The following is a 12,872-nucleotide window of genomic DNA, read 5'->3' on the forward strand; positions in this document are numbered from 1 at the left end:
GATCCTAGGACTCTTAAGTGTGTCTTCCTTGGTTATAACGCTTATAAAAAAGGGTACAAGTGTTATCATCCACCAAGTCGGAAATTTTTTGTTTCTATGGATGTCACCTTTCAAGAATCTGAATCTTATTTCCTGGGTCCTCATCGTCAGGGGGAGAATAGTTCTTCAGAAGACTCGTCCCCTTCCTTCTTTGAGTCTGGATCAATCTTCTCTCTTCCTAGTGTGTCTGCTCCTGGTGTGTCAGAACCTTCAAATACACCTGAGATACAACCCATACTGTCTCACCAGCAACCTCAATCGTCTGAACCACTGGTAAGTCCTGAATCTCCTATTTCTTCCGAGTCTCCTGAATCTCCTGTTTCTGATTCTAATATTATTTCCTCTCATGATTTGTCTATTTCTTCTGATATCTCTAATGACTTACCAATTGCTTCTACTTCTGATGACTTACCTATTTCTCTTAGAAAAGGAAAAAGATCTTGTCACAAGAAAACTTGTTCCTCCTGTCCCTCTTGTACTCAATACCCTATCTCCCACTTTGTTTCCTCTGCTAATCTTTCTGTGCAGCACAAAAGCTTTGTTTCAGCACTAGATTCTATTACAATCCCAAAATCAGTACATGAAGCCTTGAAAGATAGGAATTGGGCTCAAGCCATGCAAGAGGAGATGGATGCTTTGGAGAAAAATAAAACATGGGAGGTTATTGATAGACCCAACGGAAAGAAAGCAGTAGGGTGCAGATGGGTTTATGCCCTGAAATATAATTCTGATGGCACTCTTGAGAGATATAAGGCTCGATTAGTGGCCAAAGGTTACACTCAAACCTATGGCATTGATTATGAAGAAACCTTTGCTCCAGTTGCAAAGATGAATACAGTGAGAATCTTGTTATCCCTTGCTGCCCATTACAATTGGGATATAAATCAATTTGATGTGAAAAATGCTTTCCTCAATGGTGAGTTAGAAGAAGAAGTCTACATGGAAATCCCGCCTGGTTTTGATGTTGTGAAGGGGGGAAATAAAGTTTGTAGATTAAAAAAGGCCTTGTATGGATTGAAGCAGTCACCTCGTGCTTGGTTTGGAAGATTTACTAAGGTTATGATGACCTTAGGATACAGACAGAGCCAAGGAGATCACACTCTTTTCTTCAAGCACTCCCAAAATGGGAAGCTTACTGTGCTCCTTGTATATGTTGATGATATTATTATCACAGGTGATGATTTTTTGGAGAGACAGATTCTGCAAACACGGCTTGCCTCTGAGTTTGAAATCAAAGACCTTGGGAAACTGAGATATTTCCTAGGGATAGAAGTAGCTCATTCAAGCAAAGGAATTTTTATCAGCCAGAGGAAATATGTTCTTGATCTTCTCAAAGAAGCAGGAAAGCTCGGGTGTAAACCCTCTAATACTCCTATTGAGCAGAATCACAAGATGGGCTATGAAGAAGAGAGTCCTCCAGTTGATAAAGGACAATATCAACGGCTAGTTGGGAAATTGATATATCTGGCCCATACTAGACCAGACATAGCTTATGCTGTTAGTGTTGTCAGTCAGTTTATGCATGATCCAAAGGAAAAACACATGCAGGCAGTAGAGAGAATTCTTCAGTATCTTAAAGGTACTCCTGGTAAAGGATTGTTATTCCGACGTGATGGCAATCTATCTTTAGAAGTCTACACAGATTCTGATTATGCTGGATCCGTGACTGACCGTCGTTCTACCACTGGTTATTGCATGTTAGTTGCGGTAACTTGGTGACATGGAGAAGTAAGAAACAAGATGTGGTTTCCAGATCAAGTGCAGAAGCTGAATTTCGAGCTATGGCTCAAGGCATTTGTGAGTTACTGTGGCTGAAAATTGTACTTGATGATCTCAAAATAAAATGTGAGGGACCTATGAAGCTGCTATGTGATAATAAGTCCGCTATTTGTATAGCTCATAATCCAGTTCAACATGATCGGACTAAACATATTGAGGTCGACCGCCATTTCATCAAAGAGAAACTTGATAGCGGGTTGATTACCACTCCATACATTCCCACTGGGCGTCAATTAGCTGATCTATTAACAAAGGGGCTTCCTTCAGACAGATTTCAAGAACTTACTAGCAAGCTGGGAATGATAAATATCTATTCCTCAGCTTGAGGGGGAGTGTTGTAAATAATATTGATTATTTAGTTTTTATTTAGTCATTTATTGTTGTATTGGGTCAAGCCCTTTGTTGTATTGGGCCAAGCCCATTAGGTTAAAAGTAGGTCAAATATTCTCTATAAATAGAGAACCCTTTGTACAAATTATTTACAATTCTATAATATATTAGAATATCCTTCAAGTGTTACTAAGAAATTTCCAATTCAATTATTCAACATGAAGTGTGCAAGTGACTTTGGGCAATCTTGCATCTGCAAATCTGGCTTTTTCAATATAATAAAATGCGAGTTTATTAAGATAATAAATTTTAAGTTACATGATAGACTAACTTGCAATTCTTTGTCCATTAGAATTTTTGTTAGACAATTTAATGGGACCTCTTTTGTTTCTCGTATCCTACTTTATCCGTTTTCATTTTTACAGTAAGTCTCAACTCGAGACATTCAAGCGTTCCCTAAGACATTCCTGAGTTGGTAAGGAATAAATCATACGAGTCCAAGATTGAGTACAAAACAGGCATATATAATATTGTGTGTAGAGAAAATATTTGTTGCTACAAGTTGGGGAACACGCCTGAGGCATATATCAGCAAACTAATACAAGAATACACATTTCAAGTCCCATGATATAACTTCGCAAATCGACATTAGCATCCAAGCTATCACATGATCAGCTTGAAGCGTCGAACAGTATTTAACACCTAGTGGATTGCATTATTAATTTATTATACATTAGCCACCGTATAATTGTTTACAGAGTACATGTTTTATTATTCAATCCCAACTCCCAAGCAAAGTCCTATACGTAATTTTTTCATTTACCAATCTCATTTTGGATCCTAATGACATCAAGCAGTGATTTCCCTTGTAACTCACGTGAAAGGAATGCTTTATAGTAATCTGCTACACCAATGCTTTTGAACAATGCAGGTCTTTCAGGAGAGACAAGGCTTGGTATTGGACCAATAACTTTACTCATTTGAGGCCTATGAAATGTGGCAATGGAAATCCTCTCTTTCTTTGAGTTAATTGTTGCTCGATGTTCAATGCTCCGGTAAATCCCATTGGTCAGTATCTGCCAAATCATTTAAGGTAACAAAAATTGTTAAAAATCAAAATACTTAGAAAATAATTTTCTTTTTAAATATTTTTTTTATCAGTTTTTGGTAAGGCTATGACTCAGGCTCAAGTATTTTAGTGATTGAGTCAGTGTGCATTCTAATTTTTATTCTTACTCATAAAAGACACTTGAATGTAAAATAATAAAAGGATTTTGTGAATGATTTTCAGCCAATTACCTCTGAAATGTCTCCAACATTGATGACAAAAGCATTAGGGAGGGGTTTAACAGGAATCCACTTTCCATCTTTTCTTATTTCGAGGCCTTCTACTTCATTGGCTTGGAGAAGAATAGTAAGGGCACCAGCATCAGAATGAGGATTCAGTCCAATGACATTTTCTGGTTGGGGGCATGGAGGGTAGTAATTCCACCTCATTGCTTGACTTAAATCATCAAATAACTCTAGCACTTCCTTAGGTTCGATCTTAAGAGCTATTGCCATATGCTCAATGATTGTAAGGCAAAGTTTTTTCACTTGTAAACAATAGTCCTCTAAGGTATCTCTGCAATGAAACAATGCTTTTTAATTAGAGTTACCTATATACATAATCACTCAATTGTTGTAGTTATGGCCTGCAAACAAACATTGAGTGAGAAACAACCTCAATGGTTGGGGAAAACAAGGAAATAAGCGAGGATTCCTTGCGGATAATGGAAGAGTGGTCATGTAGAATATATCTGCCCATTCTAGCTTTTGATCCTCAGATACAACAAACAACTGACCAAACCCCTCTACATTTTCTGGGGTTTGCCAAAATTTCTTCTTCTCTTCCGTTGGAAGACTTAAGAACTCTTGGATACGTAACTTTATGTTTTCCACCAATGAAGGGTTGAATCCATGATTAATCAGCTGTAATTAATTTCCCCATTAGAAAACTCATAAAACTAATAAGAATAAATTCATATCCTTCTTAAACTATTTCTACTATTAGTCTTGAGTGGCATATTCATGAAACATGATGTGTGTAAAATTAACCAAAATCTTGGTAAAATGAGTATTAATTGCATATGAAAGTACAGATTTTCCTTTACGCATGTTTATTTTTTTTTATTTTATTTTTACCCTTGGTGTTATTAATTAGGAACACAATACTACAAGCACATAAAGAACTTTATCTATTATTTACCCAGAAAAAAAAAAGAACTTTATCTACGTTTTTCATTTTCTAAAATTTGAAGCTATAATGAACTATATGAAAGCATTTAACTAATTCACCTCGTTTAGCTATTAGTCAAAATAATGAGATGGCATGATTTAAAATCTTGAACGATTGCAGAGATTTTGATAATCATGTAACCATAATTGAGATTGCCACATATAATATAATGTAATCTTACTTGTCAAATTATTTGATTGAAATTTACTTTGTGTTGTAAATAATATTGATTATTTAGTTTTTATTTAGTCATTTATTGTTGTATTGAGCCAAGCCCTTTGTTGTATTGGGCAAAGCCCATTAGGTTAAAAGTAGGTCAAATATTCTCTATAAATAGAGAACCCTTTGTACACATTATTTACAATTCTATAATATATTAGAATACCCTTTTTCAAGTTGGTATCAGAGCTCTCGATCTGAGGGCTTTGCTTCCGCACATATTATCTTCTTTTTTAACAAAACCCTAATTTCTTTGCCTCTTGCCGCCATCAGCCGCCACCAGAAAATTTTTCCGGGGACCTTTTGGACCAAGGGGACCATTGTTGACCTTATTTTTCCTCCGATCTATCATTCTACGCATTGTTCCTCCGCCACAAACGACCGAAACACCTCCGACCGCCTCCAATCAGATCTGTCTTCACTGTTTGGACCACTTTCCGGCGACTTTTCAACCGTGACCACCCACATACAGGTGCGCGCTCACTGGACGACCACACCAGAAAAATCTCAGCCGGCGAAGCCCATCCACGCGCTCTCACGCGCCGCCCCTTTCCCGGCGAGTGAATCCCACGCGCAGCTCCTTTCTCCGGCGCGTGGAGGCGCGTACGACCGTGTTTTTGGACCGGACCACCACCATTCTTCTCGTCTTCTTGTCTTCTGTCTGGATCTGTAATTATTTTTCTGATCAGAGGTCATTTGATATTTTGTTTGGTTGATTTTATCGCTGGTTGTTAACTTTTTTTATTAAAGAATGGCCGAGCATGATAGTTCTTCGATCTTATCTGGTAAGAGCACACGTTCTATATCTCTTCTTGCTTCTTGCACTGATTTTAAAACCTCATGGATTTTGGATTCTGGTGCAACTGATCATATGGCTTGTCGTACTGAGTTGTTTTGTTCTTATCATCCTACTGTTGGTAGTCATACTATATCCGTAGCTGATGGATCCCATAAATCAGTTATTGGTTCTGGTAACATTCAAATTCAACCTTCCTTGTTTCTTAAAAATGTTCTTTATGTTCCTCAGCTTTCTACTAATCTTATCTCCACTCAAAAACTTACAACTGATTTGAATTGTTCTATCACATTTTTTCCTTCTCATTGTCTTATTCAGGATCTTACCACGAAGAAGACAATTGGAGTTGCTAATGAACAGGATGGGTTGTATCATCTCCTTCCAGACCATGCTAGCAAAAATCAGTTATTAATGACACGTCATCCTTCTACTGCAGAGTCTATGATTTGGCTCCATCACAAGCGTCTCGGACATCCACCATTTAGTCTTTTGAAGTCTATGTTCCCCTCTCTGTTTCTCAATAAGTCGGTTGAGACCTTTCATTGTGATGTTTGTGAATTTGCAAAACACCATCAAGTGTCATTTCCTTCTAGAACTATTAAAAGCAGGGAACCTTTTTCTCTTATCCATTCTGATGTTTGGGGCCCTTCTAAAGTGCACAGTGTTTCAGGTGCAAGGCGGTTTGTTTCTTTTATTGACGATTGTACTCGGATAACATGGATATAGTTGATGAAAGACAAGTCTGAAGTACCAGAGATATTTATTCGGTTTCATCACATGGTTGAGACTCAGTTTGGTAAGGGTATTAAAAGACTCAGATCTGATAATGGTACTGAGTACGTCAATCGACGCCTGTCACAATTCATTTCAGACAGAGGTATGATTCATGAGCTCACATGTGTTGATACCCCTCAACAAAACGGGGTTGCTGAAAGGAAAAATCGTCATCTTCTTGAAGTTGCTAGAGCACTACTTTTTCAGACATCTGTTCCTAGTTCTTATTGGGGAGAAGCAGTATTAGCTGCAACTTTTTTGATCAACCGCTTACCTTCACGGGTCCTTAACAATATCAGTCCTATTCATTCCATGACTTCCTTCTTTCCTTCTGTTCCCATATTGCAGAGCCTTCCACCAAGAGTGTTTGGATGTGTTGCCTTTGTCCATGTTCATAAACAACATCGGAGTAAGTTGGATCCTAGGACTCTTAAGTGTGTCTTCCTTGGTTATAACGCTTATAAAAAAGGGTACAAGTGTTATCATCCACCAAGTCGGAAATTTTTTGTTTCTATGGATGTCACCTTTCAAGAATCTGAATCTTATTTCCTGGGTCCTCATCGTCAGGGGGAGAATAGTTCTTCAGAAGACTCGTCCCCTTCCTTCTTTGAGTCTGGATCAATCTTCTCTCTTCCTAGTGTGTCTGCTCCTGGTGTGTCAGAACCTTCAAATACACCTGAGATACAACCCATATTGTCTCACCAGCAACCTCAATCGTCTGAACCACTGGTAAGTCCTGAATCTCCTATTTCTTCCGAGTCTCCTGAATCTCCTGTTTCTGATTCTAATATTATTTCCTCTCATGATTTGTCTATTTCTTCTGATATCTCTAATGACTTACCCATTGCTTCTACTTTTGATGACTTACCTATTGCTCTTAGAAAAGGAAAAAGATCTTGTCACAAGAAAACTTGTTCCTCATGTCCCTCTTGTACTCAATACCCTATCTCCCACTTTGTTTCCTATGCTAATCTTTCTGTGCAGCACAAAAGCTTTGTTTCAGCACTAGATTCTATTACAATCCCAAAATCAGTACATGAAGCCTTGAAAGATAGGAATTGGGCTCAAGCCATGCAAGAGGAGATGGATGCTTTGGAGAAAAATAAAACATGGGAGGTTATTGATAGACCCAACGGAAAGAAAGCAGTAGGGTGCAGATGGGTTTATGCCCTGAAATATAATTCTGATGGCACTCTTGAGAGATATAAGGCTCGATTAGTGGCCAAAGGTTACACTCAAACCTATGGCATTGATTATGAAGAAACCTTTGCTCCAGTTGCAAAGATGAATACAGTGAGAATCTTGTTATCCCTTGCTGCCCATTACAATTGGGATATAAATCAATTTGATGTGAAAAATGCTTTCCTCAATGGTGAGTTAGAAGAAGAAGTCTACATGGAAATCCCGCCTGGTTTTGATGTTGTGAAGGGGGGAAATAAAGTTTGTAGATTAAAAAAGGCCTTGTATGGATTGAAGCAGTCACCTCGTGCTTGGTTTGGAAGATTTACTAAGGTTATGATGACCTTAGGATACAGACAGAGCCAAGGAGATCACACTCTTTTCTTCAAGCACTCCCAAAATGGGAAGCTTACTGTGCTCCTTGTATATGTTGATGATATTATTATCACAGGTGATGATTTTTTGGAGAGACAGATTCTGCAAACACGGCTTGCCTCTGAGTTTGAAATCAAAGACCTTGGGAAACTGAGATATTTCCTAGGGATAGAAGTAGCTCATTCAAGCAAAGGAATTTTTATCAGCCAGAGGAAATATGTTCTTGATCTTCTCAAAGAAGCAGGAAAGCTCGGGTGTAAACCCTCTAATACTCCTATTGAGCAGAATCACAAGATGGGCTATGAAGAAGAGAGTCCTCCAGTTGATAAAGGACAATATCAACGGCTAGTTAGGAAATTGATATATCTGGCCCATACTAGACCAGACCTAGCTTATGCTGTTAGTGTTGTCAGTCAGTTTATGCATGATCCAAAGGAAAAACACATGCAGGCAGTAGAGAGAATTCTTCAGTATCTTAAAGGTACTCCTGGTAAAGGATTGTTATTCCGACGTGATGGCAATCTATCTTTAGAAGTCTACACAGATGCTGATTATGCTGGATCCGTGACTGACCGTCGTTCTACCACTGGTTATTGCATGTTTCTTTGCGGTAACTTGGTGACATGGAGAAGTAAGAAACAAGATGTGGTTTCCAGATCAAGTGCAGAAGCTGAATTTCGAGCTATGGCTCAAGGCATTTGTGAGTTACTGTGGCTGAAAATTGTACTTGATGATCTCAAAATAAAATGTGAGGGACCTATGAAGATGCTATGTGATAATAAGTCCGCTATTTGTATAGCTCATAATCCAGTTCAACATGATCGGACTAAACATATTGAGGTCGACCGCCATTTCATCAAAGAGAAACTTGATAGCGGGTTGATTACCACTCCATACATTCCCACTGGGCGTCAATTAGCTGATCTATTAACAAAGAGGCTTCCTTCAGACAGATTTCAAGAACTTACTAGCAAGCTGGGAATGATAAATATCTATTCCTCAGCTTGAGGGGGAGTGTTGTAAATAATATTGATTATTTAGTTTTTATTTAGTCATTTATTATTGTATTGGGTCAAGCCCTTTGTTGTATTGGGCCAAGCCCATTAGGTTAAAAGTAGGTCAAATATTCTCTATAAATAGAGAACCATTTGTACACATTATTTGCAATTCTATAATATATTAGAATACCCTTTTTCAAGTCTTTGGCTTTCATTTTAAAGATGTGAACTCTATGTACCCAAAAAAAAAAAAAAGATAGTGAAAAATATAATAAAGAGGAGTAATAAATCAAACCTGGAAGAATCCCCATTCCTTACATGCATGGTCTAGCTTCTCTAGCTCAGTTGCATCTTGAGACAATAATTTAGTGAGGTCTATGACTGGGACTAGTGGTAAAGAGGTTGTGTTAGATACAACAGGAGGTTCTTGATTTGGACGAACATATTGCTCTGGAACTTTGGTGATGGGTTGCTTTACAAGTTCCTGGACAGAAGGCACCAATAGAGAGGTTCCAACATTGGACATTTCTTTAACCGATGGGACCCAACCCTTGGCCTATAGAGCTAAATGACAATGAAGAGGGTCCTGTGATGTTCAATAAACTAAATTAATCCCTGCCTATTACATGAAATGGCAAAATAAAATAAAAATTTATTATTGTGATAAAAGAATTTAATTTAATGTATTATTATTGTAAAATAATTTCACACTTCTATGACCATGTTAATAGTTTTATGAGACGCCAAACTCATTAATTAAGAAATCGACACATAATTGAATAACAAAATTTTTTTTTATTTAGACAATAATGTGTCAAAATTAAACTCATAATAAAACTAAATATTGCTCATATTTTCCTTGAAGAAAATGTTTTAAAAAACATTTGGAGAAGAAAATAAGACTATCAATGATTTGAAATTCAAGTTTTAAAATTGAAAATAAATAAGACACGTAATTTATATACATATTAAAGGAAAATAGGCAATACAATTAGTATGTTTGCTATGTGTTATGAGAGTATAAATTTGATTACAAATTATTTTTCTGGCACATATTTAATTTCAGTACCATATATTATGTTTAAATTAGATTAGTAAATTAAGAGCATAAGAATTCCTAGGCCGACACATAGATTTGTTAGCACCACCAAGGCTCACCAAGTCTAGCAAGCTTGACTATTCAAGGAAATATTTTCATAACTCTATAACCAAAACCAACAAAATATGGCTACTCAAATTTGGACAGAAATTTCCCTATTTGAACTTCCCAAAACCAATACAACATCCATTGAGATTTGACCAACAACGACTCAGGGAACCATCAAACCCAGACATGTGTTAATATTATATATATGTAGGTCATAAAATGTCTCTCAAAATTTTAAGATCCCAACAAATCTCGTATAGCTGCAGAACCAAAGACCACATAAAGTGATAGAAATAAAAGAATTGCAAATAATTCAAATTCATATATATCACGATTAATGGTAGTAGTTACTTATAATTTGTTAGAAAGCTAAAATAGATTTCACTTAAACACACTTGCCGATCGAGTAATTCTTGTATATGCATAACATTAAATCTCTAGAATAGAATGGAAACAACTAAGGCATGGAAACTCTTGTATAATCATCAACAGCAGAAAAACAGATAGTAAGGGTAAAAGTTACGTAGTTCTTACCTTCTCTGCTAAAGCTTAAGATAGCTTCAACGAGGATTTAAGATAGCACTCTGTAAGAGGGAGTGAAACGCTTGAATGAATGAAGAGTGTTAAACTATGGATTGACAATGCTACAAAAGGGAAAGGGACTATAAATAAAAGGAGGTTGTTGGTCAAAGAAGAAGAAAGAAAGGAAAAGTTTCCACAAAGTCTGCGTTAGGTACAAATTTGCGCACCTGCGCTCCACTTACCAATTAAAATAAGTAACCATTCGTTACTTTAAAACTTTTATTAATTAAGAGAGAATGAATGGGACTATCCAGTTACGTTAAATTAATAGTTAGATTATTTATAATTTTATTAAATTTTTAAATTGTTTTATAATTTAAACTTTTTTAATTGTATTCTATATACATTTATGAAAAAACTATTCCTGTCTTTATAAAAATTATGTAACATGAAAATTCTGGGGGGAAAGATGCTATTCTATGACATATAAGGGCATATAATACACCGTATACTTTTTTTTTTGGAGACTAATACCGTATACTTTACAACTCTATTTAAGTAGGTGCATGTAATTATCAGCTTTGAAGTTTCCACATTAATTGATATATAGCAAAAACTAGATTTACGGCACTAGATTGACGAAGCAATTTTTCTTGATCGTTGCTATTATTTATTTTATGTGATCTTCTGGTGTTGTGTGATGCCGTGATTCTGCCCCTATTGACTTTCCGCATTGTATAAATTCAGAACAAGTCTTCTGAATGACGTTTCTTTACTTCTTTTGTTAATAAAAAAGTAACATCTTCTGCTTTTAAGGTTGCCGCTACCAATAAAAAAATCGCTCATATAAAAGTAATTCCAGGTTAATTTCAAAGAGTTAACTTGTGATTTGAAACGTAAATCGATCTATTATAATATAATAAAATAGTTTTCATTCCTAGAGTGAGTTAATATCTTATTATACACCTTTCAAAAAAATATATCTTATTATACCTTTTTAAATATATATTGACTTCATCATAATCTATGTTTTTTTTATTGTGTTTTGAAAGATTCAAATTATTATTAATTACTTCAAATTTTTTATATTAAATATCTTCCCTGTTATTGACTGACAACTCGATTATTCACAGCTCAACAAAGATTCACCTAACCAGTCATACCTCTATGAGGATTCGATTAGCTTAGTAACCCATCTTTTTTCTTATTAATTTTGGACCCAATTTGAATAGTGAGCAAAGAAATACACCCCGATTCTTGCGTTATCACCTCACAAGAATTAACTCTTCTATTATAATATGGGAAATGGAGGAGTTATCTAACAGGAATGAAAAAAAAAAAAAAAATTCCTGCACTCACAACTTTCATGATAACATGTCTCTTTTTCTTTTTCTTTTTTAATTCGTGGGTCGACTCACTGAAAGTTGTATTTACAGAAAAATAATTTTAATTCCTGTTACATAACTCTTATGAGGGATATCCTCTTGATTATTCTTATTCTGTTAATTCACTAAATTTTCTCAATTTGAATAAACTGAGAATACTTGAGATGAATGTGTTACAAATCATAAATAATGAAAACAATTAATTAAGAAACTAAATAGTTAGCAATTAATTGACAAGAATTATCAAAAATAAAAGTGGTTACGATTTTATTTTCTCAATCTTCCTTTGTTATGACTTAATTTCTGTTGGGTTTAATATGCTCTTTTCACATAAGCCCAATAGTTTTAGTGAAAGTGAGCCCAAAAGACTAATTTCAACCCATGAAGCTTAGGGTTAGTCTTGGATTGGGCAAAGTATATAAACTTTTTTTTCTCTCTAGTGCCTCCAAGGGTTACAGACATCAGAAACACAAAGAGGCAGACGTTCATCATCTGAACGGTTGCCCGCACGACCACCTGATCCCCCTTGAGTCATAGCATGGAAGATCAACCGTAGAGCGGAATTGCGACCGTTCGTGGTGCGTTGCTGCAGATCGTGAGGCTTGAGGAGGAGAACAGAACGTGAGAAATTGTCACGCCCGCTGCTTCATCTCAGGTAATCAAAGCGGTGTTCTTCATTCCTCATCACATCGGTACGATGCGCTTCCGCGTTTTTGATGATATACCTTCAATTGGTATCAGAGCCGGATTGTGATGGGGATTTAGATCAGCTTTGATTTATTGATTTATTTTTGTGATTTTGAAAATATGGCACCTTTATTCTGTATATGTTGTTGATACTCATGTTTTAATTCTTTATAGTTCATTTTCATAAAAGATTAGATTTTAATCGGTAAAAATGCTTTAATCCATGGTTAGGGTCTCTCGTGTATTTCTCGATTTGTAACAAGGAGGCTAATCCCATATGATTAGGTTTCCTCCTTGCTGTTTTTTTTTTAATTTTTCGGAATTTTTGTGTATTTTTCAATATTTTGTAAAAATTCAAGATCGA

General features: G+C 36.0%; 1 protein-coding gene across 1 annotated transcript; it reads right to left on the minus strand.

Moving 5' to 3' along the window:
- Positions 1–2,685: 2,685 nt before the first annotated feature.
- On the minus strand, positions 2,686–10,554 carry LOC133287148 (protein SRG1-like). The gene is made up of 5 exons (XM_061484706.1): positions 10,449–10,554; positions 9,063–9,353; positions 3,872–4,119; positions 3,448–3,772; positions 2,686–3,224 (listed from the first exon to the last, which is right to left on the minus strand). Exons 2-5 carry the CDS (start codon positions 9,291–9,293, stop codon positions 2,964–2,966), a joined length of 1,065 nt encoding a protein of 354 aa, XP_061340690.1. The 5' UTR covers positions 9,294–9,353; positions 10,449–10,554; the 3' UTR covers positions 2,686–2,963.
- Positions 10,555–12,872: the final 2,318 nt, after the last annotated feature.

This window comes from Gastrolobium bilobum, unplaced genomic scaffold (assembly GCF_033153095.1).
Source record: "Gastrolobium bilobum isolate Gb01-03AN ecotype WA unplaced genomic scaffold, APGP_CSIRO_Gbil_v1 utg3288, whole genome shotgun sequence".
NCBI lineage: Eukaryota > Viridiplantae > Streptophyta > Magnoliopsida > Fabales > Fabaceae > Gastrolobium > Gastrolobium bilobum.